The sequence below is a fragment of the Biomphalaria glabrata genome, chromosome 16 (assembly GCF_947242115.1).
Source record: "Biomphalaria glabrata chromosome 16, xgBioGlab47.1, whole genome shotgun sequence".
NCBI lineage: Eukaryota > Metazoa > Mollusca > Gastropoda > Planorbidae > Biomphalaria > Biomphalaria glabrata.
The window spans coordinates 25,631,570-25,657,824 of NC_074726.1; the positions used below are offsets into that span (position 1 = coordinate 25,631,570).

Genomic DNA, 26,255 nt, shown 5'->3' on the forward strand with positions numbered 1-26,255 from the left:
CAAACTTACACTATTCGATATTCCCCCCTATGTGAATGTCAGGGGGGGCTTGGAAATTACCAAGGGGAAAGTAACCTCTCTGCCTATTCCATTGGCAACATGAATGTTAGTGGACAGTAGTGGTTACTCCCCTCCCTATGTGCTTTTTGTTGGAGGTTTGGATTGTTCCATCCCAGATAGACTAGAGGTCTATGTTTTAAAAATAGGATTTTAACCCATCGTCAGTTTTTTTTGAGGTAGTGAATGTGATAGCGTGAAGGAGTTTGGATCAAGGAAAGTCTACTTTTAACTTTCTTACTGCAGATAACTTTCTTTTGGACCATTGGCTAACTCCACATTGTCCCTTGGACACTGCTAAACTCTTTTACTTCAGCACAGGAGCAAAATACAAGACTGAAAGCTTCCTTGAAATGTGAGGATATTACACTAAGTGCTAGAAAAACAATGTGCATAAAACAGATTATTAATTTTTTTTTTTCATTTGGTCATTTGAGCTCCTATGAGACTCTAACCGTACCTAATTCAAGATGGTCAAGATGTAGTGTATAACGAAAATTTTAGAAGAGTCCAAGATTTGCAGCTATTTTTTCTCACTGGCACACATGATTTAGTCTTACATTGTTTGTCCAATAAACACAGATGTACTAACAACAAAACAAGAAGCAACTGATAGACATGAAGAAATTAAGTACACAACTCTTATGGATAGAAAGAAAGTTATCACCAGAAAAATGTGATTGTTTTTTCATACCAAAGGAAACAAGGTCAATAATTCCTTGGCTTTCTTTAGGAACAGGTTGAGCTATTTTTATTCTCATGAATGAATCAATTTAATTTTGGGTATTAAAAAGAAAATATGTTTCAAAAACTATTTGATCAAGCCATTTCAAAGGCGCATTTTGTATTTCTATCGCCAAATGTTATCTTTAAAAAGTTATTGGACAGTGTGGCATGTGGTGGCTGAGTGGTAAAGTGCTTGGCTTCTGAACCAATGAGCCCTGGGTTCAAATCTCTTTAAAGACTGGGATTTTGAGCTTCAAAATTTTTAGAATGCCCCCCACCCCCAACTAAGGAAAGTAAAGGTGGTTGAATGTTGTGCTGGCAATTTGACACCCTCATAAATAGTAGCTATGTATCATCTGCCCTATAAATAACAATGGTACTTTCTTTTAACATTTGGACTTCTTAATGGAAAAATAAATGCTCTGGGATTCTTACATTTGTAAAGAAGACTTTCAAAAAATATCCCATAAAAATGAATGAAATAGACCAGTGTCTATATTACAATAACGGACATTAACAATGGTGATTCAATTAATTTTATAAAATGGGAAGTGACTCCCTACAAATAATTTTATTAGTACCTAAACATTAATAATAAAAAATGATAACATGAAGGAATCCTAAATGCTGCTGGTAAAATCATTGGCAAAAAACAAACCCCATTTGGGGCAGCTGTTTGAGACAAACATCTATAATAAAGCTAAAAAGATTCTAGGAATAAAAAATCACCCTCTGGTTCAGGATTTTGTGATTTTACCATCGCAAAAGAGATACAAGACACCGATAGCAAAGACAAACTGTTCCCCTGGCAATCAAATCATTAAATAGAAACAATCTGATATAAACTTTTCGCATGTATATTATGAGTGAGTCTGGTGTGAATGTACATTTTGGTTTGTTTTAGTTCCAAAATTATAATGTTTTTTGTTTGGTGTAATGCACAAATGGCAAGACAAATTTCGGTACGGACAATAAAGATTATTATTATTAAAAAGAAAAAAATGTTTTTGATATGTAGCTGTCCAGTGTTTATTTTAAAAATAGAAATCAATAAAATCTAAAAATTTAGTATTAATTTAGTATCATATTTATAGTTAGAAATAACCATTAAGACTACAGCAAGATTTACATGTTTTATTGGGACAGCAATGTCTATACTTTTAATAAATTACACAATATAAAAATTGCAATATGTACATAAACTTTGATTATAACATTGCATTGGACGGCTGTCAGATTGAATAGTAAATGCTTCAAACTGTCATTACATTTGTTGAAACCCTGAGAACATGTGGCTTGGACAAGCACATAATAATCTTCATTTTTAAAGAAATGTATGAACTTATAAATCATTTCATTACAGAATATTTTGCTTCATTTCACAGTTTTTCAAATGGAAATAAATACATATATGAAAATGATATTGGACCATAAAGGCACATTAACTTTCATCTAGCACTAAGCTCTTGTTTCTACCTTGAACTTGATCTCTGTACAGGTCTAATATCTGTCTGGTGTCAGCGGTGGAGTGTGGCAAGCCCTGAACCAGATCTGCAAACCATAATGCAGGTTGCTGCAAGAAAATTTAAGAGAAAAATATTGAAATACACACATGAAATGTTGGTTTATCGTATCAAATACAACATTGCTGAAAAAAAATTTAGAATAAAAAAAAAAAACCCAAAAAAACATAGATTTTGTTCCATATCAAAGATATGCATATAATAGACATCGTATTATAACACAATTACATTTGTGAATTTAGAGATTGAAAAATATTCTAGATGATGTTGTGAGATATTGTTATCAATTGAATGACTGCAAAGGGTTGCCATGCATGACTGACCAACACATGGACCAAGGAACTATGGGTATTATGGGTCATCAACCCTGGCAAGTGAACAGAAATACGGGTATGAACTGCTGTGAATACACAACATGTGGATAGGCTGTGATATGACAAAGCTACAGTGATCAATCTGGTGATAGGCCAATTGGGTTTTCTATGGGTCTCAAGAAGCTTTTGTAAAACATCTATATGAGGAGAGAGCTTAAGTAAAGAGTCATTTGAGAAGTAGAGAGCCATTAGAGAAGTAGAAAGACATTAGAAAATTAAAGAGATATTAGATAAGTAGAGATATTAGAGAGGTATAGAAACATTAGAGATGGCTGCCTGGCTGTGCGGTTTACGCGCTGGAGTGTCGTTCGGATTTATCGACGGTCGAGGGTTCAAACCCTGCCCGCTCCCATCCCCCGTCGTCCTGGGGGAGGTTTGGACTAGGAAGTAAACTATCATCAACTCTGAAGGAACATCCGAAACATGTAAAACATTTTACAAAGATGTTATTAGAAAAGAGACATTGGAGGTATTAGAGAAGTAGACATTAAGGAAGTAGACATTAGAGAAATAAAGATGTGAGAAGTAGTCTCTGTCAATCCATAACATAAACGTGTTACCATTCTCATAGTGTGCTCTGTGATTCTCTCTTCTATATTCTGTCTCTTCAGATGGGATGTTACTTGTGAGAGGAATCTCTTTCTTTCTATTTCCTCTTCAACATTCTGATGAGCTTGACTGAGGAAATGAGTTGTTGAAAACTTCATGAGGAAGTTGTTTTTTTTTTAAAATGAAAATGTTGATTCATTTCACTTTGACAAAGAAAATGTACAATATACAAGGGAACTAGGCCATTTTGTCAGTTTTCCTTTGAATCAAAGACACATTTTAATTTCTATGGAAACAAGAGTGAGTGAGGGCTTAAAAGGCTCAAATCTTCTCTTACAAAAGCCCTGCTGTTGTGAAGAGATTGTGGCTTCATGCCTGAATAGGACAAGTCTAGGACATGCATGACTAGACTGACGTAGGAACACGCATAGGACGTAATCATCATCTTTTTTGAAGTAACGTCTGTATTTTATAAGATAAGAAGATAAGACAGTCAAATAGAAAACAAAACACCTTATACTAATGACTATGTTTACTCATTCTGTTTACTCACATGTAAGCCTTTGATTTCTCAATATCTCTATCTAGGTCCTTCATTTTCTGGAACAAACAAACAAAATATATTGTAATTAAATTCTTGAGACAAATGAAACCAAATAATATTACTGGTTATAGAGTCAAAAACCCATGCACAGTCTAACTTGTATATCATGTTATACTATTAACTTGAATAAAATAAGACTTTAAAAAAATGAACAGCACAACATTTGTTATAATATAAAGTAATAAAATTTTCATGTACACTTTTAATATTTTTTTTTTAAAGATTTTTTTGGGTATTCATGTACAGATAACAAAAATTAGTATGATATTTTTAAAAAATACAATTTTAATACCTTAACCAGTTGATTCTGAAAATTGGCAAGTTTGAGTCGGTCAACAATAGCAGAATTAAGTCCATAGTGCTCTAGTATGTGGCAACCAGCTTCACTAGGTTTGTGTTGGTAGCGTTCTTGGAATGTTGAAACTTTAGGCTGGGCTGACAATAAAACAAATAAAATAATCTTATTTAATTTTAAATATCCTTTTCAATGATGAAAATCATTTTGAAATACAATTTTACAGAAATATATTTAAGAAATTTTAAAATCTTTATGCATTGTATAAAAAAAATTATTTATATGGCTTGTCATAGAGTCAGAATGATTAAACACTTTTAAATGACAGAGCAACAAAAAAAAACAAAAAACATATAGCATTGACAAAAAATTAAATCAAATATTAAAAAAAGGAAGCTAACTTAAAGGAAAAATAAACAAACTGGACAATAAAAAAAAACTAAAAAAACTTACTATTCTCCACTTTGTTGCACAGTTTGATCATTTGTTTGCAAAATAAACTATGAGCTTTGGCTTCTGTTCCTAAATCAAACAATCAACAAGAAATGTATGAACAGACTTGATATAAAAAGAATTATTTACTGGATGGAAACAAATAATTAAGTCCAGTTGAATATTTTACAGGAAAGACGTGGAGGCTGAGTGGGAAAGCCTTTGACTTCTGAACTAAGGAGTCTTGGGTTTGTATTTCAATGAGGTTGGGGATTTTGAATTTCAAGATTTTTTAGATTTTAGGACATCCATGAGTCCACCCAACTCTAATCGGTACCTGACATACATTGGGGAAAATCAATATAGACCTTTATTATGAAACTTAATTTATTGAATCAAACATTTACTAAAAATCAAAAGACATCTTTTACCTAATGGAATTTTCTGAGTAGATCTGAGCTCCGACTCTAGTTCATTATCACTATCATGGCTTCTTGGACTGCCCAGTTTCTGCAGCCCTAAATGTGCAATTGTAGTTTCTATGAACTTTTGTCTGTTTTTCTCCGCCAAGTCAGAATCATCAAATTCAGAATCTGTTGTCTGAAAGCAATGTAGTACCAAAGCAAATTGTATTCATTAGTTTTAGATCATGATAGATTACGAATTTACTATAAATTTTTTTAAAGTAGGTATAAACCTAAAATGTAACTAAATTTGGTAAAAAAAATTAGTTTTTAATTGCATTTTAGTCTTCAGAGTTTTAATTTAATTGTATAGATTGCTACTCTATTTCATTTAAGGAATAGAGTGCAAAAGTTTGTTCTAATGTAAAGTGTTAGCAACTGACTCGTTTACATTTTTGTAAATGGTATAAACATCAAAAATGGGTACAAAAAGATAAAATGTTTAATTCAAAACTTCCAAAAAAAAAGGCTGTTCAGCTTTTATGATATCATGAGTATTAACATAAGATACAGTGTTTGACATTATGGTGTGAATGTGGAATGGTGCGAATGTGGAATGGTGTGAATGTGGAATGGTGCGATTGTGGAATGGTGCGAATGTGGAATGGTGCGAATGTGGAATGGTGTGCATGTGGAATGGTGCGATTGTGGAATGGTGCGATTGTGGAATGGTGCGAATGTGGAATGGTGTGAATGTGGAATGGTGCGAATGTGGAATGGTGTGAATGTGGAATGGTGTGAATGTGGAATGGTGCGATTGTGGAATGGTGCGATTGTGGAATGGTGCGAATGTGTGTTGAAAGGGTTAAAGAGAGAGGGATCTAAAAATGGAGCAATGTAAATGAAGTTGTAATTGACATAGCAATGTTTGTTAAATCAAAATTATAGATGAGTCTGTTGGTGATTAATTAAGAGTCCAATCTGCTTGTAACAACTTACTAAGAAGAAAAAATATCTTTATCCAAATATTAATATTGAATTTGGTTACTAAGTTTTAACATAAGTTTACAGGTTCATTTTGAATGTGCTACAGAATTATGATTTTATAAATTTTGTTTAGTGACTGCATAAAAAAAATATTAAAATTCTATTTGGTATACCTACAGGTTTATTAAACAATAAAGAATTTAGAAAAATATAAACGTCTTATCTACACCCACGGAGAAAGTCTTTGCCCTCCGCATGGGGAAAAGTTTGCCCTCCAAGGGTGAGTTTTGTTTCATGAGTGCCCAAGCTATTTATAAAAAAAATCCTAACCCAGCAGCTTTATTTAGTTGCAACAATAGAAGAAAGTTCTAAATATTCTTATTCTATATAATATTTGTTTTTGATTTTGTTATTTACTTCATCAAAAGAATTGAGGTCAGTCTTGCTGAAGAATTCACTTTCTTCCAAGTCTTCAATGCTGAAAATTAAAAAAAAAATTAAATAATAAAAAATGAGCATCTGTATAGATGTAGATTTTTTAACACTAAGCTAAACTTATTTTCTAAAATGATTCATATTTTTTTAGGACATGAATGAATTACTTTTGTAAACAGCTATTACTGAAGACAAGGCCTAGACAGTTTTGTCTGCATTGGAAAAGGCAAAATAAGTAGATCACAGCTAGGACTGCATAGCCACATGAGACACAGTCCTCCTCTTTAATCTTCGGACTAGCCTAACCATATACATTTACATAAAGTAAAGTTCCCCTTTCAGACCTTGTGGTCTATAGGGCAGATGATGTAAAGATCATCTGTTTCTGTGGCCCACGGTTAACAAGGGTGTCATGTGGCCAGCACAACGACCAACCGCCTTTACTTTTCCCTAACTAATGTCAGGTACCCATTAGAGCTGGGTGGACTCAGAGGCGCCTGAAGATCCTGAAATAAAAAAAATCCCAGTCTTCACCAGGATTCGAACCCCGGTCCCCGGTTCGGAAGCCAAGCGCTTTACCGCTCAGCCACCATGCCTCTTAAATTTACATAGTCATTTATAAAAAAAATGCAAACAGATAATATTATAATTAGATTTCAAAACTATAAATAGTAAGTAAAAAAAAAAAGTTCCCTAACTCTTTGACTATCTCTGTCCTTCCTATCCCAGTATTGTGTGAGCTATTATCCTGGCTGGTGCTGGTGCTAGAGGAGAACACGCTGGAAGAGGCAAAGCTGTTGGTGTCTGTGAAGGATGAATCACTCTGAGTTTTTGACTCATAACTTGAATCCAGTGAAATGAAAGTGCTGGAGCCATAGCTGGGGTACGTCTGAAGTGTAGTTGGTGCATCTCCGCTGGTGGCTTCTGTGTGAAATGAAACACAAAGAAGATTTATGTAACATTTAGCTCTAAGTTTAAACATTGATGTGATTTCATTTTTTACTTTGTTTTGAATTTGAGGTCTCTTAAATATGAATACTCCACTTAAAATTGGTAAATGGGCATAATCTTTGGAAAAAAAAATGAATAGACTACATTTTGTTTCTAAACATAGCTGTGATAGAATGATAGCTGTCTGGTGGTGTGGTATGCACTCCAAACTGCCATCTCAATGGTCCCGGGTTTGAACTCTGCCTGCTGCCATCCTCTGGTATGTTTGGGGTACGATGTGATGATCTTCAGTTCTGAAGGAATGTCTGAAACATACAACTGAAAGAATGATTTGTTATTAGTACTTCAGTTGTTGTCTGGATCATATGTTACCCTCGTTAGCATCTTCTATTATAGAGACTTTCGTGTGTTGAATGGAGAATAACAATCATTTTTTTCTAGCTATCTCCATTGAAGCAGCTTATGAACTGAGGAATCTTGGGTTCAAATCCTGATGAAGAATGATATTTTGAAGTTTGGGATTCCTAGGACGCCCCTAAGTCTACCCACTCTCATGGATACCTAACTTTCATTTGCTGGTCATCCATTTCTAAGGTATACTGATGTATGCAAACATTACATGAAGCTCTTCAAAATCGATACTAACAATTGGGAAAAGTGGCACTAGATAGACCCACATGGAGAGCAAGCATTAAGGAAGACTCCCAGATTGCAGATGCCATACACAAAAGCAGTAGAAAGAAGGGTGAAAGTGCAACAGACCCTGGTGATTATTGATGCCCAACCTGTGACCGCAACTGTGTATCAAGAATTGGCCTCTTTAGTCACAAGAAGTTGCAAAGGGAAAATATCATAACTAATGATGTAATATGCCACTAATTATAAACCGTATAGAAACAAATATCCGCATACTATTCGAGTAAAATCACTTAATTTAGAAGATAAGATTGAAAAGTCAAGTAGCAAGAATACATAATTTACAAATTAAATACAAAATCAAAACTTTATAAAAATACTCAGAAAGACACAAAGATAAAGGCACATTTCTTATTCCATATGTTAGGACTAAATTGTACAAGTGCTCCTTCTTCCCTAGTGCTATTAGAGTATGGAATGGGTTGCCTGAATCAGCCAGCTAAATCATCAAATAGGGAGATTTTAAGTCACCAATTAGCATGCATGACTAGATTAACACAGGGAGTGTAGGACATCATTATCGTCTCTCTTGAAGTAACATCTGAAATTTATATGATAAAATAAGTACCTGTAAAAGTAAAGGTAGTAAGATGGTTGGTTATTGTGCTGGCCACAAAGTTGACCTCATCAACCCTCTGGCAAAAAAACAGATGAACTTTAAATTATCCGCCCCCCATGGATTGCAAGGTCTGAAAGGGGTACATTTAATTGTGTACTTTACCTCACTTGATATCAAGCATTATACAAATAAGGATGTCCAATTCTTGCCTCTGTCTCTGCACCTGCCACTAAAGGTTGGACTGAAATCACAATCCTTAACTTTGCCCTGTAGAAAATTAGGGTTCTTTTTTTTTTATTCCAATATCAAAAACTGTGATGAAAACTCAAGCACTACCTGTGGCTGTTTCTTCATTTAGAGACAGTGACACAAAGGTGTCTCCACTGTACAGATGTTCGGACTGTAACAGTGTCTGCTCCTCTGTACTTGATTGCTGGGAGTAGCTGGAAGATGCATATCTGTCGGAAACTTCTTCGTGATCACTTGCAAAATGAACAGACTGAAATGTGAACAAAGTTCTAAATATATGAAATAGAAATATAACAATGTGGCATGCTCAATGTAGAATTTGGAGCTGGGTGGACTCAGAGGTGCCTCAAAGATTCCAAAATTCAAAATCCAAGTCTTCAGTGAGGTTTGAATCCAGGCCCCAAGGTTCAAGGCCAGACTCTTTACCAAAAATGTACTTAGTGTTTAAAGTGATTGTTCAGATAAATCACAGAAAAACTTACATTAATTATTAAGCTGTAAACTATGATTAGCTTTTGAAATGTACATTGCTATTTGATTTTTATTACTATTCCTTCAGATTTGAAGATAATTACATCCTAGCCAAAACCTCCCACAGGATATCCGGGGATGGCAGAGTTCAAACCCAGGACCATTGAGACAGTCTAGAGTGCATACCACATGACCAGATCACTATCCTTAGTCAATGTGAATAATGTAAGCCTGAGATAATCAAACTATTAATTAATAATAGAGGGTCATAATACAGTACCTTTTTCTCTTTCTCAGTTGAGATTTTTGATACAGTTTGCAGTGAGTCATTTTGGACAGCGTCATTGCTAGTGATAATTGAAAGTGTTGAAACTGGTCGATTTGTGAGTTGTCTTTTTAAAGCAGAGGATTGATTTTGCATGTGCATTGCATTGCAAAAATCTAGATCTAGATCTTCAAAAAATTGGCTAAAAAAAATATAAAAAAATATAATATATTGATTTGTCTAGACAATCTTTATATTTAATAAACTCTAAGATACCAATCTGAGTAATCTTTTGAGATCTAGGGTCTAAATTGCATAATTCAATCATTCCCTGACATCAGGCTGTAAATTTTAATACATATTGTATTTATCTTTAGAAGTCTATATTGTCTATAATAATAATCTCTTGGTCTTGATCAAAATAAAACCATAAGTTAGGCATAAGACTATTAACTATTAAATAGATCTAGATAGTAAATCTATATGTTAATTTGTTATTCATTTCTTACTTTTAAACTACATTTAGATTTAATGGTTTTGACAAATTGAAGCTTCTGTAAAGATGAATTTTAAGATTATATCTAATAGATTATATACAGATCTATATCATATTATATAGATCTAGATTTCTTGGAATTCCAGAGGAGGATGTACTCGGATGTAGATATAAAGTTGTAGGTTATACATTATAAGAACGGAATATCCTATATATATACAGTTTGCCATCAGTAGCGCCGCAGGCTCTGTTGGGCTGTAGCACAGTGTGTGAAAAACTACCTAAGGGTCACCAGCTCCTGATTTCTCCTCAGGGTTGTCTCCCGAAGCCTTTCCCGCGTTTGGGTACAGCCGCAAGGCAGCGGAGGTTATTAATTTATATCATTACAGGAGTATCAGGAGAGTCTCAGTCTGTTTTTTATCATTGGGAGTCACTGATGATTGGTCTACTCTTATTGTTGGAATTAGTTCAAACTTCATTGATCTTTTGCCAATCTGAATCATATATTTTAATTAATTCATTATTCATAGGAACAGTTTTAATCATGATAACTTTAGACTTTAGATAACTCATTCTGATTAACTGATAATACTAGATCTAGTAATAGTGATTATAGTGGTAATGATTTTATTATCTAAGTCAATAATAATTCTAATAAGTAGTAGAAGGTAATAGTCTATTGGACTATTCATCATTTAAAAATGTGTGTATAGTCACAGTATGATGTATCAATTTATCTATGATTATTCTCTATGTCTATGTCATCTAGATGTAGATCTATGTTATGTTACGTAATAACACTAATGAGTAATAAATGAGTGACTAACGTCTAATCTAATACTAAGTCGTCTAAGTAACTAATTTTTTTACTAGTGACGTCTAATGTAGTGAGACTGAGACTAGTGAGACTACTCTCTCTGACTCTGATCATCTTAAAAACAAATACTTTGAAATACTCAGAATAGATTCTAGATCTAATTAGATTTAGTGATCTTAGAGTCTAAATGTTGATATAGAATCTATATTAGATTTAGATCTTGTATCTAACTACTATCTTTATATCAAGACTAATCAAGTATCTAACTAGAGTCTACAATCTTGTTTGTTTATTTGTTTCTAGGTTTCAACATCGAGATCAAGTTAAACATTTTAAATTATCCTATTCTTGTAAAACTAAGGATAAAATATAGATTTAACAAAACAAACAATATTCCTTGGTAAAAATTCAAAATTTATAGTTTCCTAGCTTGTGTTTCGCGGAACACTTTGGTTCCTCGAGGCCTGGATTTGTGTTCCACGAACTATTGGAATAGATCTAATAAAATCTAATTATACAAGAAAAAATAATTTTATTAGCTCTTCTCAGTAACTTAAAAAAAAATTCTGACTAATGCGAAACTAAGATCAGCCATTCAATGATTTCTGGTCGAGTTTGTCTTAAGCGTTCCACGGTTATAACGGTAGGCCTACTTGAAAACAAGCAAACGTTAGTAGGAATGGAATGGGTTGCCCGAATCAGCCAGTAAAACCAACGACTTAGCAGAGTTTAAGTCATTGATTGATATGAATATGCATGACTAGATTGATACATGAAATGCATAGGACGTAATTATCTTCTCTTTTGAAGTAAGAAGATATAAAGACCTTCTAGTTTTTTTTTTAGATCTGAGTGTGACAGATGGACATTTTGCACAAACATAATATCTAGCGGCTTTCCCCCTTACTGTGGCCGCTAAAAATAATTCCGAAACTTGTATCAGATCTCAAACATGGTAGAGCACATGACACTATGTAGTAGGCCTATATATTGTAGCTAGTCCAACTCTGTCTCTACTACGGAAATTGCGATAGGCCTATATGAATGTAAGTTATTCATCTATTTAGACATAGACGGGAAGGGTTTTTAATAAATTGCGTAGTTTTTTATTATTTTTTTCGCTGTTTCTATTAACATTTTAAAAAAATTCATTTGGGGCCTCCAAATTCACTTCGAAGGCCGGCCCTGGCATCATGCAGGAACACTGGATGTTTTGGATTTGGAGCAACTAACGATAGTATCGGTGAGTAACGAGGCTCCTCCTCGAGTTTGGCAGCAGCTATAAACTCAAACTGGAGTCAGTGGCGTAGCTAGAGTATATGATACCTGGTGCGGTACCTCATCTTGATGCCCCCCCCCCTAAAAAAAAGACTAACTAATTAATAACATAACCTTACTTTTTTGTTCAAAATAATATGTATTCATAATCAAATATTGTTAATTCAAAAAATCTCTTTGACATAAACATACTACAAATGAATTTTACGCGCTTTCTTGCGCAAAAGTATCAATAATTTTATCGAAATCAATTTTTTCAACAAGCTCTTGTTCAATGGACAAAATGGCCTAATTAGTGAGTCGTAAATTTGTCATCGTTGATCGCAAGTAATTCTTGATCAGTTTAAGTTTGGAAAAACTTCTCTCGCATGTAGCGACGCTTAATGCAATAGTCAAATCATGATGACTTTCGCTCCAGCAGAAATTCGTTTTTATCAATGTCGCTAGGAGTACTATCGAGATTGAGTTCGACCTGAGGATTTAATAGCTGGGAAGACGACAAAAATTCATATCAATCTGCTACATTATGAAGTTGTTCGAATCGGGTGATTATTTCTTGAACAATCCTGTCCAAGGTAGAATAAATTTCCCTTCGAAGCTCTTCTTTGTGTGTAAGTACAGAGTTATCACTTTTCTCACCAGGCATCTTTTTCTTATGGCCAATACGTTTTTGAGGTTCTCTCGATTACTACTTAAAAATGTCTCTAATGTTTTTAGTTTGAGTGAGCAGTCTCGAATAGACAATCCTTGTTTTTAAATTTAGACTTGCGCATCATTAATTTCAGTTAATACAGGAGCCCAAAATCCAAGATAGGTGAGAAAATTAAAAGATTGAATAGCAACTAATAATCCACCTGCTTCAGAATGTTCATCTCTGCTAGTTAATGTCTCCAGAGTTTCTATAATTTTAGAAAATTTATCCTTAACCACCTTGACGGCTTCTCCTCTGGCGCTCCAGCGGGTCTCATCTAAACGTTTAAGGCTAGTTCCGGTTATTTTGATGAGGATATCCCAGCGGTGTGTTGAAGTTGAGAAAAAGGCGTGTAAACGGTCCAGTGTACCAAAAAATATTACCGAATCGACTTCAGCTTCAGCAGCTCGAATTTCTGCTAAATTAAGAGAATGGTTTGAGCAGGCAATGAATAGTGACTTCTAGAATACGTAGTTTTGACCTTTCATGACCGCAGCATTATCATAGCCTTGACCCCCCTGCAGTCCATTATGTCTAAGCCATCCGAACGCAGTTTCTCTAGAATCATCTCAGCGATTCCAGCAGCATGCTTGTCCTTTGTGTCGATAAAGTCAACAAAAGACTCACGAACCTGCACCCCGTCATTATCCATGACAACGTACCGTAAAATTTGGGAAGTTTGATCCAGCTTTAAGATGTCAGGTGTACTGTCAAAATAATAGAGAAATATTTGGCTTGTATTACTTGCTGTATGATTTGTTTTTTAGCGTGATTCTCCAACATTGTAATAAATTCATTTTTGTATTTGTGGAGACATGTATGTATTCGGTCTGAAACAAAGCTTAGTTCGAAGCACATGCTCCCTCAAGAGTGGATCGTACTTTGATAGTAATTTTACTAACTCTCCAGGTTTTCGTCTCTTGTATAATCAAATCTTGGGCCTTGTTGTCAATATTGTTCCCTACTCTCAGGCGAACTTCAAGCTCCCTCCAAGCAAGCGATGATTGAATGTGAGCTCTGATAACCTCCACCACTCATTGAAACCGTCTTTGGATTTAAATGAAGTTTCGGTACTTGATCTTGTTGAGAAGAGTATGCAGGGGAAGCAAAATAAGGATTCTTTTTTTTTTTTTGGCGAATAACACATCCACTTACTAAGAACTTTCTCACCGTTAGACATTTGCAAAAAAAAAAAACAACAACAACAACAAAAAAAAAAAAACAAGCCTTTGAAAGCTTTCCTTTCCTTTTGCTGATTCTTGATGTCTATACGCCTCTCTGAATTGACTGTCCATACGCTGAACTGTTTCAGATCCTTGAGTGACAAGGTGTATGCGAATATTATCTGTGATGACATCAGGCCAATCTCCAATGTCGTTCAGTCTAGAGTTTATTATCCTGCTTTCTGTATTGTTTACACTGTCTGATGGTTCAGCTTCTTCAGTATGAATGTTTGAGGAGTGTACTAAAGACATGCTTGTGTGATGTCCTTTAGTCTTTAGAACCTGCGGTATTGAAGTATTTTCTTCTTTTTCATCATTCAGGATGTCGGCCTCAACATTTTTTTCTGGATTCAATGATAATCGTCTCATTTTGCTTTGTTGCTTTTAATTGTTCAGTTAATTCATACCCAATAACAGCTCGCCTATAGTCGGTGGACTCTGGCAATGATGTGACTTGAAATTGTCTCGATGCTTATTTAGACTTTAGAAATTTAAGAAACGCACCTCACTGCGGTCAAAGAAACTGCTTTATGCGGATGACATTGTCCTCTGGTCAACCGGCAAGAAAGCCGACCAAATACAGGCGGCATTACTAGCAGACCTCCAAACCATCTCCTCGTATTGCGACAAATGACAGATTCAGATAAACGTTGCCAAAACGACCTGGTCCCTGTTCAGCCTAGGGATCGACATTCTTAAGGCTCCATTTGAGCTTCAACTCGGTGGGCTGCGACTCCAACGTGAAAACACTCCAAAATATCTAGGGGTGACCCTGGATAGAAAGTTGTCAATGCTCCAGCACGTCCAGGAAGTTGAAAGAAAAGCCTCGGAGAAGTTTGCGTTACTAAGAAAGCTGGCCAGCACAAAGTGGGGTGCCAAAGCTTACATGCTACGCACATTGTACTTAGGGGCAGTCAAATCACTAATTGAGTACAGCTATACAGTTCAAGTATATGCTAGTAAAACTGTCATCGAATCACTCGACCGAGTACAATCACCGGCAAAAGGGTTCATTTGTGGCACATTTCGAAGAAGCCCAACAAACTCTGCTAAAATCTTAACAAACGTAACCCATTTAAGGAGGGAGAGGGTGGTACTTACGGCCTACGAGCGCTACAAAAGGGGCGACTCTAGGCTACCCACCTCAATCTTAGTGCAACAGTGGAGAGAGAGGAACCGCATAAAAATGCGATCGTTCCTCCACATTGCGGCCAGTTTGTCAAAATCATCTGGGCTCTCCACTGATAGAATTCCTATTAGAAGAATTAGTACTTGCCCTCCGTGGAGGAGAATGCCGGCCTTACAAATAAACATGTCCCTTATAGGGCAAGAGGGAGCCACCAAGAGGCGATTAACACCTGCCATACTCCAAAACTTGGCATCAGCTACATTAAAGTCCTACCCATCAGATGGCATTTTCTGTTATACCGATGGGTCGGAAATGAGGGACCCCGATAGATCTGGGTATAGGGCCCAGACCGGACAGAACCAGAGATGTCGATTTCTCCGTCTGAGCTTAAAAGGGTTTTGAGGCGCCAGCCAGCCTAGTCAGTCTTGAGCATTGTTCATCATTTTGTTTACGTTACAGTATTACAATTAACTAGTTAGTTTAAAAAAAAAAAAAACTCGTAGAAAACAAAGGTTAGCTTATTTAAAAATATTGACATTACAATAGAATTATTTCCAAAATTAAACTATAAAGAATCATAAAGAAATGAATAAACTAAGACAATTGTTTAGAGCTAGTGTTTAGTAATATATTTGTAAACTCTATATCTAGATTAAACCAATGGACTAAACAATGAAGTAAAAAAAAGGTTGGCCCATCTTCTTCTTTAGATTACAGAGCATTGATCAGTGTAGTAACAACATGTACCGTGTGTCCGAAATAAATCTAGTAAATTAGATTCAAACTGTTCTATAGCTTACATTGTATGGAAGAAATAGTCAAGGAGATGAAACAAAATAGCGACATGACTAGTTTATAAATCGTTAGTTCATGTTTAAAATACAGTAGTTTATGTTTGTTCGTGTCCATACAATTAGTCGTTTTTACTGAAACGCTCAGGGAAATAGGAAATTAATACACACTGGTTGAATTTTGGTGCCCCTCTCCACTTGGTGTCCTGTGCGGGCCGCACCACCCGCACATTGGTAGCTACGCCACTGACTGGAGCTAACACCTCATCCACGCACAAACCACCAAGAATAGAACTACATGGCACGCATCAGATAATAAAACGCACAGCCAGATCGTCTAATATTCTGTTACAAATCTAGCATCAACAAAGAGAATGAAACCAGAACTTTCCCTGTTTGTGATGCGTTTATAGCGGCCCCCGAAAGGGAAATAGACGCTATTAGTTTTGTGTGGTCTGCCCGTCTGTCCGTCCCGTTTAGATTCATAAATTAGAAAAGATATAGAAAATCTGACATCATAATATTTTAGACCATTCAGATTTCTGATGCAACGGCTACTTTTTTCTTTCATGTAAGTGAAAAATTTAATTTTTAAAATGAACTATGCAAGCAGTTTTTTTTTTTTCATAAAATTACACCATTTTACAACTACTCACAATTAATAGTAACAATTAAAAGAGGCTATTCAGTAAGAAAGATGAGTAATACCATATTGTTTTACACATTTTTGTCCAATTTTTTTTTACTACAAATGTATTGCTATGTTATGTACGCTCTGTCATACTAACTACTACATTTACAAAAAGAACATTTTACTTTTATTTTTCAAGAAAAAAAAATCTATTTAGTATGCATATAAGTGGAACATAATTTAAAACAACAATTAATAAGTAGTTTTTTTTTATATTATCGCGTGAACTGCACAGTTACTACACATGCATTGAATTACTGAACTAAAAAAAAAGGGAGGTTTTTTTTTTTTACGGAAATGTTTTTTTTTTTCCTTGAGGCATTGAATAAGAGATTAACCTTTACAGAACAATTAGATCAATTAGATAATTATTATACCACATCAGTAAGGCCAGGTTCACAAAGAAATTCTCCTTCACTTTCACCTATCCTTCGTTCTGCTGGACCGCTGGGGCACCACACAAGATCTGAAAAACCTTCTTTCTCCATTCTTCTCTGTCATTTGTCTTTGATAGAATTTCATTCTGATGTTCTTTCTGAAAATATTGAAACCTGCCTTTTTACCAGCCTGGGTGGATCACTTCGGATTCATACTAAAAGAAATTATTTTGGAAACTTATTTAAAACAAAAATGGAGCGTCGCGCGAGAAATTCCCACGGGGTTTTCCATAGGCGCCGATTCATTTCTGGCCTTGAATTTTCGCGGGCTGTTTGTGATAATTGTTTCGCCCTGTAAGTAGATCTAGTAGCCTAATAACAGTCAATTTTAAAAACCTTTCACTTTTAAATGGCTGTTATTAAGGGCTGAATATTTTTGGCCGATTTTAAAGTCTAATGTAGATCTACATAAGGTTCATTTTGTGTTGTAGTTAAAATACATTTTAATTAAGCTCTTTTCGTAGTCGAATCAGTTAAAAACGGTATCTAATTTATATTTAATATTAGATCGACTTAATATGGAATTATACATAATGGTATTTAAGTTTCTTTTTAGTGTTTTATTTTTAAAAATTTGTGCTAGTATTACGTATTGGATGATTTTAACCATTTTAATCGTCTATATTTTTAATGCAACGTTTCTCAAACTTTGTGTCGGGGTGGGGCGAAGGCGCACCGTCCTGACAAAAAGGGGTGCTACAGAGTGGCGACGATAGCAAGATGTTATGAGATTGATTGGTGGTAATGCATTGATGATGATGAAATTAGCGTAATGCAAATGTGAAACGGCAGACGATCTTGATACATGGAAAGAATAAAGACGTTAATTTTGTCCTGAGCTAGATTTTAATTGTTTAAATATCAGTTTATTTCATTACTATTATTAGATCTATATCTCAAGTTAAATCTGTCATCTATAGGGCAGTTGATGTAAATTTGTAAAGTCATCTGGCTGTGGCCCACGGTTAACGAGGGTTGTCATGTGACCAGCACTAAAGTCAAGTACCCATCAGAGCTGGGTGGACTCAGAGGCGCCCAAAAGATTCCGAAATTACCCCCCCCCCCCCAAACCAGTTTTCATCCGGATTCGAACTCGGGACTAAAGTCGGAACCTCGTTTCGGAAGCCTAGCGCTGCTCAGTTACCATGCCTGAAAGTAGAACATTGCATTCCATTGAATATTAACAATCTAGCATTTAAAAAGAATATATAGAGATATCTAGTGACACTCTAGTGAAACAGATTTACATCAGCGGGAGGTAAAAACCAATACACATCGGCGTGTCCCAAATACGGCCAGCGGGCCAGATACGGCCCGCGATGTGGCTTCATCCGGACCAGCCGAAAAGTCTGCACAAAGTGTAGAAAATTCCCCCCCCCCCCTTTTTTTTTTCAAAAAAAAAAGGTTGAAAAATGTATCTTACCTAAGTTAGGGCCCTGACTTTTTCTCTGATGGATTGGTACCATGACATTTAACATTTGTACGTTTACAAAATAGGAGAACCCAAGAAGCTACAAGTAGACTCTGAATTTAGAATCTACCATAAAAGTGAGCGGATCTTTAGTTGTTTGTGGAACATAATAATAAGCCAGCATATTTGTTTTATAAAGAAAGTAAGGCTGTGTAAAAAAAAAAAATAATATAAACGGCATTAAAAAGCAAATATTGTTCTACTACACCTCGAGATTGGAGGATTGATGGGAATATTTACCAGAGAGACAAAATAAATCGTTGGTAAAGCTAGCTACAATGTTGCTCACATTTTAATTAGAGAAATGAATCAATTTTTAGACGCGTAAAAAAAAAAAAAAAGTCCGATATCCCATTAGATAATATAAGTACTGAGTCCACAAGTTTCTAATAAAATTGTCAATGTTATTTCGTTTTTGTACATGTTCAGTCATTGTGGCCCGCCACACAAGTGTCGGAAATCAAAATGGCCCGCAGGTCGAATTAGTTTGGGTATCACTGACTTAGGAGGACGAGGTCTGTACTGGGCGGGCAACTGATTTGCAATATACAGCATACATCCTAGAATACCGTCAACATTATAACATACAGTCGAGAATAAAGTCAACTTTACTGCATACTGTCAAGAATAAAGTCAATTTTACAGCATAGTCAAGAATAAAGTCAACTTTACAGCATAGTCAATAATAAAGTCAACTTTACAGCATACAGTCTAGAATAAAGTCAACTTTACAGCATACAGTCTAGAATAAAGTCAACTTTACAGCATAGTCAAAAATACAGTCTACATTACAGCATACGGTCTAGAATAAAGTCAAATTTACAGCATACAGTCTAGAATAAAGTCAACTTTACAGCATGCAGTCTTGAATACAGTCAACATTACAGCATACAGTCTAGAATAAAGTCAACTTTACAGCATACAGTCTAGAATAAAGTCAACTTTACAGCATACAGTCTTGAATAAAGTCAACTTTACAGCATACAGTCTCGAATACAGTCAACTTTACTGCATACAGTCTAGATTACATCGTTCAAGGAAGTCTTAAAAGCGTGTATTACAGCCTTTCAATATCACCACACAGGACATAGTATCATTAGTCCAAATTTCTATCATGCGGCCCACCATTGGTCAAAAATAGTAGTCAAGCCAAAATATTTTCCATGTCCCTGCATTCACTTGTCTACAAGAGCGTTAGAAGTGTTGGTACACCATCTCGTCTATTTTTAGCTCAGAAGCGTGTAGAGGAAAAAAAAAATGTTCCAAGCACGAGAGGTATAGGCCTATCTTCTACCAGTTCCATCCCTGAGGCTATTCTATCTTTTGAGCTCACCCCCTCCACAACTTACCCGTGCTCACTGGGGGAAAATAAAGTTTTCTATAGTTAAAATGGCCGACAGTCATAAGAAACAGTTGTATATTATTTGAGTGATTTTTCGGACACTTTTTTTTGTTTTGTTTTGGAAGACAAACGGATTCCGGGACTTTGGTCAAAGTTTTTGAAATGACTTTTGGAATGGATTGTTCAACTGATGACCAAAGTCCACCTCTTAGTGATCACATGGGGAGTAATTGGTTGAATTGGGAACATGAGATCGCTTCTATCTCAGGTTTAAATATAGGTGAGTGATTGACTCCATGTTTGGGGGAAATATGTTTTAGATCTCAAAGTTGTTATTATTTTCTTTTTAAGACATGATGGATAATTAGGACTTAGAACACGTACTCCATATTACAATAGTTTTAAAGGAAAGAAGGGGAGGAAACTCTTCGGAGCTTATCTCACTAAACACATTTTGTTCACCTTCTCTCTCCCTCCCCCCCCCGCCCCCCCTCCCCCCCAAAAAAAAAGTCGATTTTATTATTTATACTTGACTCTATTTATATTGGTACTAATAGTACTATACATATGTTGTGAATCCAACCATATGGCTACATGTCATGTTTATGTTTTAAATTTCATAACAATAAGGCTTTCAACTACATCAGCATTATTATTTTATTTCATAATATTTGTGTGCTATATATTATAAAATATATCTAACATATTTCGCGTATTGAAATATTTATTTATTCCTAGTATGTTAATAGTAAATATGCTGTTTGCCTCCGATATGATTCCTATTGTCGTCCACCCTTATATATTCTATATCCACACCCCAAAGCTGTACCTTCGCAAAATTATTATCAACAAGAATTTAGAAAAATTCGTTGTTACTTATTTTTAATATTGCTGACATGGAAGCGACGCCCTAGCTTTGGGGGTGTGTATATCATATATAAGGCTACGGGTGGACCACAATAAGAATTGTATCGGAGGCGAACAGCATAATATTTACTATTACCCATTCTGTTTGTTGGCTTAGCACTGTCGTCATGAGCTCGAAATTCTTTCCATCCACTGACATCATACAGGAGTTTTTTTTGGATTTATTCATGTATTGTCATCGAGCATGAGCTTGTATCCAAAATTTGATGATAATTTAATTAGTAGAAGGGGGCGCGGTGGCTGAATAGTTAAGCACTTAGCTTCCGAACCTGGGGTCCTGGGTTTGAATGTCGGTGAAGACTGGCATGTTGAATTTCGGGATTTTTCGGGTGCCCTTGACTCCTCCATACTCTTATGGGTACCTGACTTTAATTTGGGGGGGGGGGGAAGTAAAGGTGGTTGGTCGTTGTGCTGACCACATGGCACCCAGCTTCTTAACCGTTGGCCAAAGAGTCAGATGACCGTAACATCGTTTGACCTATAGATCGATTTTGTTTCTCGAGCTTAGTAAACGAATGTTTCTTCTAAAGTACAGAAGTTACTTCCTACACCAGTCCCTGGGTTAATCTAGTCATGCATGTTAATAATGACCTTAATCTCTGCCAAGTCATTGGTTTTCCTGGCTGATTCTGGCAACACATTCCATGCTCTCTTAGCAATAGAGAAGGAGTAATTGCACAAATTTGTCCTAGCTTATGGAACAAGAAATGTGCCTTTCAAATATGTCAGAAATATCTGTATGTTAAAAAAAATAGATATTTGCCTATAAATCTGGGTATATCTATGTAAATATCTAGAGATAAATTTACGTAGGCCTATATATCTAGGAGTAGGCTTAAATACTTGTTATATACCATATGATAACCATGGCTTTTTTACTGTGTACGCAGGGCTGCCTAAAAAAAGCTAGACTAAGTTTTTACGTAATAATAATCAAAGCTGAATAAAAAAAGACATGGTCTTTTTATGAAATGCTTAATATAATTTGTTGAAACTAGTTCTGGTGGTTTGTACACAAGATGTGGATTCCTGATAAAATAATGAACATTGTTGACTAGTTCTAATAAAATGTTTGGAGATGTGAATACACTACATACGTACGATAGGATGAAACTAGATATCGATAAACAAACAATCAGGTAGATTATATGGCAGGTAAATTGATAGGTAGATAAATTTATGCATAAATAGTCGGGCGGATTTATACGTTGATTAAGGTAGAAAAATAAATCCAACCGAAACACACGCTGTTAAATACACTAACCCAAACACACACATACACACACACACATAGATATAGACACGAAAGAAAAAAAGTGGGAGGAGGCTCAAGATAGAGAGAGAGAATCGTAGAGAGTGGAATTATTCAAGATAGAGAGAGAATCGGAGAGGTATCGTAGAGAGAGGAATTATTCAAGATAGAGAGAGAATCGGAGAGGTATGGAAGAGAAGAATGAGAGATTCAAGAGAGAAGGACATGTCGCGTGTGGGATGCGGTCCGGACTGTCGTCTCTAACGTCCCGGGTTCGAAACTTGCCCGTTGCCCCCCCCCCCCTCCACTTGCCATCTGGAAAAGAATCTAATGATCTTCTGAAGGAACTGATGTAAACTGACAAATCAAATCACGCTTTGAGGTAAAGAAAGAATTCAGTGTCATCTGAGACTAAACGCCAACAAAACATAGATCGTACTCCTATTGTATACGGATCGCTGCCTGGTCGTGTGGTTATTCGCTCTGGACTGGCTTCTTGATGGTCTGAGGGTTCGAACCCTGCACTCCGCCATTATAATAATGGTTAATTGTCATCTTACTCTAATAAAAGTATAACTACTTTGGCGTCATCACAAGAGATGATTGTGCATAAAGGCAAGGCTTGTCGAAGCTTCATATTTAACTACGCTGAAATTCGAGTCGTTACAAAACATATTTTTACAAGTAAAAGTTCCCCTTTCAGACCTTGCGATCTGTAGGGCAGGTGATGTAAAGGTCATTTGTTTATATGGCCCACGGTTAACAGAGGTGTCATGTGGCCAGAACAACGACTAACCGCCTTTACTTTTCCCCAACTAATGTCAGGTACCCATTGGAGCTGGGTAGACTCAGAGGCACCCAAAAATCCCGAAATTAAAAATCCCAGTCTTCACTAAGATTCGAATCAGGGACCCCCGGTTCGGAAGTCAAGCGCTTTATCGTTTAGCCACCGCGCCTCCGTATAGGCCTACAAGTAGATGTACATGAAAAAGTTGCGAACTTTTAGTACTGAATGTAATTTAAGCGATGAACTTATTTTTAGCGGTATGTGAGTCCGTCCGTCCGTCCCTCTTAGTTCACAGAAACTTAAAAAGATTTTTAAAAATCCAACATCATAATATTTTAGACCTTTCAAAGTTCTGATGCTATGGCTACTTTTTATTTTCTGAAAGCGAATCATTAAATTTTTAAAAGTAAATGTGCAAGCAGTTTTTTTTTTATTAGTATAAAAACCATTTTTACAACTATTCACTATTAATGATAGAAAACAACCACATGGGAGGCTATATTACCGCAGGAAGATACTTTCCCGTATATATATATATATATATATATATATATATATATATATATATATATATATATATTTATATATATATATATATATATATATATATATATATATATATATATATATTTATTTATTTATTCAGACATGTTTATTTTCTAAAAAATGTTTAAAAAAATAGTTTGTATTACTAATTTATATTAGACCTACTAATGTTCTTTTATATAAGCTACTTTCATTTTAATGAATACGTTTTATTTTTGCTTCCAAAGTGACAATGTATATAGTATGTGGGTTAAGTCAAATAAAATTGGTAACATCATTTCATATCATGCACTTCCAGTGCTGTGTTGAACACACCGCAAACTCAGAGCAATTGAAAGGAGTTTTCTCCTTAAGACCTTGAATGAGAGATTGGTCCTTTAAAAAATGATCAATTAGATTCAATAACATCAGATAAGACAGGTCCACATTGAACCTTCAATGAAGTCCAGTAGGGAATCGGCGCCATTATCCCGTTGATTATTAGAAAGGCATTTATCCAGCAGCCAGACCTGGATGTCCTGTCGGATGGCTCTCAGTAGCAGCGGCTATAATGGTGACTGGGCGGAAAACGGCCGTACCACGTACACAGCGTACCGTCCCCGGAACGGGACCCACTCGCTATAAGTGGCCGAGGGCAGCACTTACCACTTACTCATATTCCTACAATGTTACCGCCACTGTCCCGTGCGGGAGCCGCCACTCCAGCTAATCCGGTCACTGATAACGGCCCCCTTTGTGGAACGGCGTGGCGGACTCTTTGGACTGCGGGCTATTTGTTCCATCCCTACCCCGAGTGAGAGAACCATATCTTCTCAATCATCAGTTCAATCAATACATATTAAGGTTAACAATAATAGGATCAATATACGCTCGTATCTCCGAATTATGTGGTATGCATGTCGTCAGTCGGCCTAACAATATAATAATATCGCCAACTTTCGTTATGTTCACGTGACTTCTTTTTTGTATTGTCCGGGATAACGTTGTTGTCGTTGATAGTTTTTAGTTGATAGCTTCTGATATTCTTGCTGAAAATATTGAAAGCTGCCTTTTTGCCTGCCTGAATGGATGACATTAAGAGCCAATTGTGAGTTTGTATTTCCACACAAACTATCTTTGTAACCTTTTTTTTTTCTCAAATTTACTAGTAACAAATTATAACTTTGCAACTTTTCATGTGACTAAAGAGGTTACAGGTTAGGCAGTTGTAGTCACTAGACGCTACTGCGTTTTGTAGCATTTTCCAATCTGCGAACTAGAAACCTTTCTTCACGTGGCTCTGTCCTGTACTTCCATCTCTCATCTGTTGGAGTCGGTTCTGAAGAGCCTCAAATCGCGCTTTCTCCTGCAAGACGGCAGGAGATGAATGACAGGGGTTCGAACTACCATCGTGACAACAGTCCGAAGCCCATGACATACAGGCCATCTGATTGTTACAATAATATGAGCATCCCATTAATGTTCTCCCTGTATACATGCATAAATATCATAATCTGTGGTTTACTGTAACGGATGTATTGTTATGTACTAGTTTAGAGAGTATGTTAGTTTTGTTAGACAAATATATTGTGTATTGTGTTAGCAACGGTAAAAGTAATGACGTAGTAAGACAGACTATGGCTGCCTGGTCGTGAGGTTTGCGCTCTGGACTGTCGTTCGGATTTATCGACGGTCGAGGGTTCAAACCCTGCCCGCTCCCATCCCCCGTCGTCCTGCGGGAGGTTTGGACTAGGAAGTAAACTATCTTCAACTCTGAAGGAACATCCGAAACATGTAAAACAAACAAAAAAAAAACTAATGACGCAGTAGACTAGGCGAACAAGAGAGCAACATGGCGTTAATCTAGAAGTAGGCTATTTTGAACAGTAGTTGAATTATAGTTAGAAATAGCGACGTTTTAGGAAGACTGGACGGATTTCCCAGTGATCAATGAAAGTCTCATTTTATAGAATATAAAGTTGTTATCGAGTATTTTTTAATTAATAATGTTCTGTGGCTAATGAGAAGTAACAATTAGTAATATATAAGTGAAGTCAGATAGCCTACAAGATTAGCCAACAACAGTATATATATAAATCGTATTTGCATATTTCTAAAGTACCTTGATAATCCTAGATGCTTGGGTATCTTGTATAGTGTGTTACTGATGAGAGTCCGCTTATTAAACACACCTCACGTCACAAGATAATATAACAATAACCAACAGGATCAATGCTCAGTAACGAAGTTCCCTCGAGATGAAATTAGAATAATAACCTTTAATGCAGAATGGGCCACAGTCGAGTCAGTCACTAAAACGATGTTCTTCCTTCAAGAGTCTAGCAGTAACTGTCCTAAAAGTCTACAATACTAATCTCTAACCCAATGCCTATGTCGTCACTAGAAAATGTCGCGTTCAAAGTCAGTCTACTATAGTGCGTTCCTAAACTAAACTAAGTGTCTATCTATCTATCTATCTATCTATCTATCTATCTATCTATCTATCTATCTATCTGTCTATCTATCTATCTATCTATCTATATGTCTGTCTGTCTGTCTGTCTGTCAGTGTCTCTGTCTGTTTATCCATACAATGATACATCCATCCATTTTTTCTATGTCTATCTATTATATTATATTATATATTATTATATATTATATTATATCTGCTTATTGGTATAACATTTCTGAAGGAACATCCAAAAACGAGTAAAACACAAACATTGGAATCTTATTTACACTGTTAGATTTGTACATTTGCTTGACCAGGATTCTTTCTCGTTGGGATGGGACTTGGTAAAAAAATGTTAAATTTTTGAAAA

The 26,255-nt window shown here is 35.8% G+C and overlaps 2 protein-coding genes across 7 annotated transcripts in view; one reads left to right on the top strand and one right to left on the bottom strand.

Annotated features, from left to right (window-relative positions):
* Positions 1 to 1,903: 1,903 nt before the first annotated feature.
* LOC106059020 (uncharacterized) lies at positions 1,904 to 25,762 on the bottom strand. 6 transcript variants are annotated; one of them, XM_056014237.1, is made up of 12 exons: positions 10,944 to 11,191; positions 10,355 to 10,567; positions 9,593 to 9,779; positions 8,929 to 9,091; positions 7,085 to 7,310; positions 6,369 to 6,429; positions 4,992 to 5,160; positions 4,582 to 4,650; positions 4,126 to 4,268; positions 3,783 to 3,829; positions 3,241 to 3,358; positions 1,904 to 2,356 (listed from the first exon to the last, which is right to left on the bottom strand). In XM_056014237.1, exons 3-12 carry the CDS (start codon positions 9,737 to 9,739, stop codon positions 2,225 to 2,227), a joined length of 1,275 nt encoding a protein of 424 aa, XP_055870212.1. In that variant the 5' UTR covers positions 9,740 to 9,779; positions 10,355 to 10,567; positions 10,944 to 11,191; the 3' UTR covers positions 1,904 to 2,224. The 6 variants fall into 6 exon arrangements, with proteins under 6 accessions (XP_055870212.1, XP_055870215.1, XP_055870210.1 ...); XM_056014240.1 differs by lacking the exons at positions 10,355 to 10,567; positions 10,944 to 11,191 and adding an exon at positions 25,557 to 25,762; XM_056014235.1 differs by lacking the exons at positions 10,355 to 10,567; positions 10,944 to 11,191 and adding an exon at positions 17,071 to 17,090.
* Positions 19,913 to 26,255, top strand: part of LOC106053867 (uncharacterized) — a 40,953-nt gene continuing 34,610 nt past the window's right edge. The window contains exon 1 of the mRNA XM_056014234.1: positions 19,913 to 20,223. Within this exon, the coding sequence (XP_055870209.1) occupies positions 20,106 to 20,223 (118 nt within the window). The 5' untranslated portion in view covers positions 19,913 to 20,105. The remainder of the gene's footprint in view (positions 20,224 to 26,255) is intronic.

Bases quoted from the DNA above. Each gene is read 5' to 3' on its own strand.
- LOC106059020 (XM_056014235.1), bottom strand. The intron at 6,430-7,084 runs GTTAGGGAACTT...TTTAATTTTCAG, and splicing joins AGGACAGAGATAGTCAAAGA to CATTGAAGACTTGGAAGAAA. The intron at 4,651-4,991 runs GTAAAAGATGTC...TGTTTGATTTAG, and splicing joins TACTCAGAAAATTCCATTAG to GAACAGAAGCCAAAGCTCAT.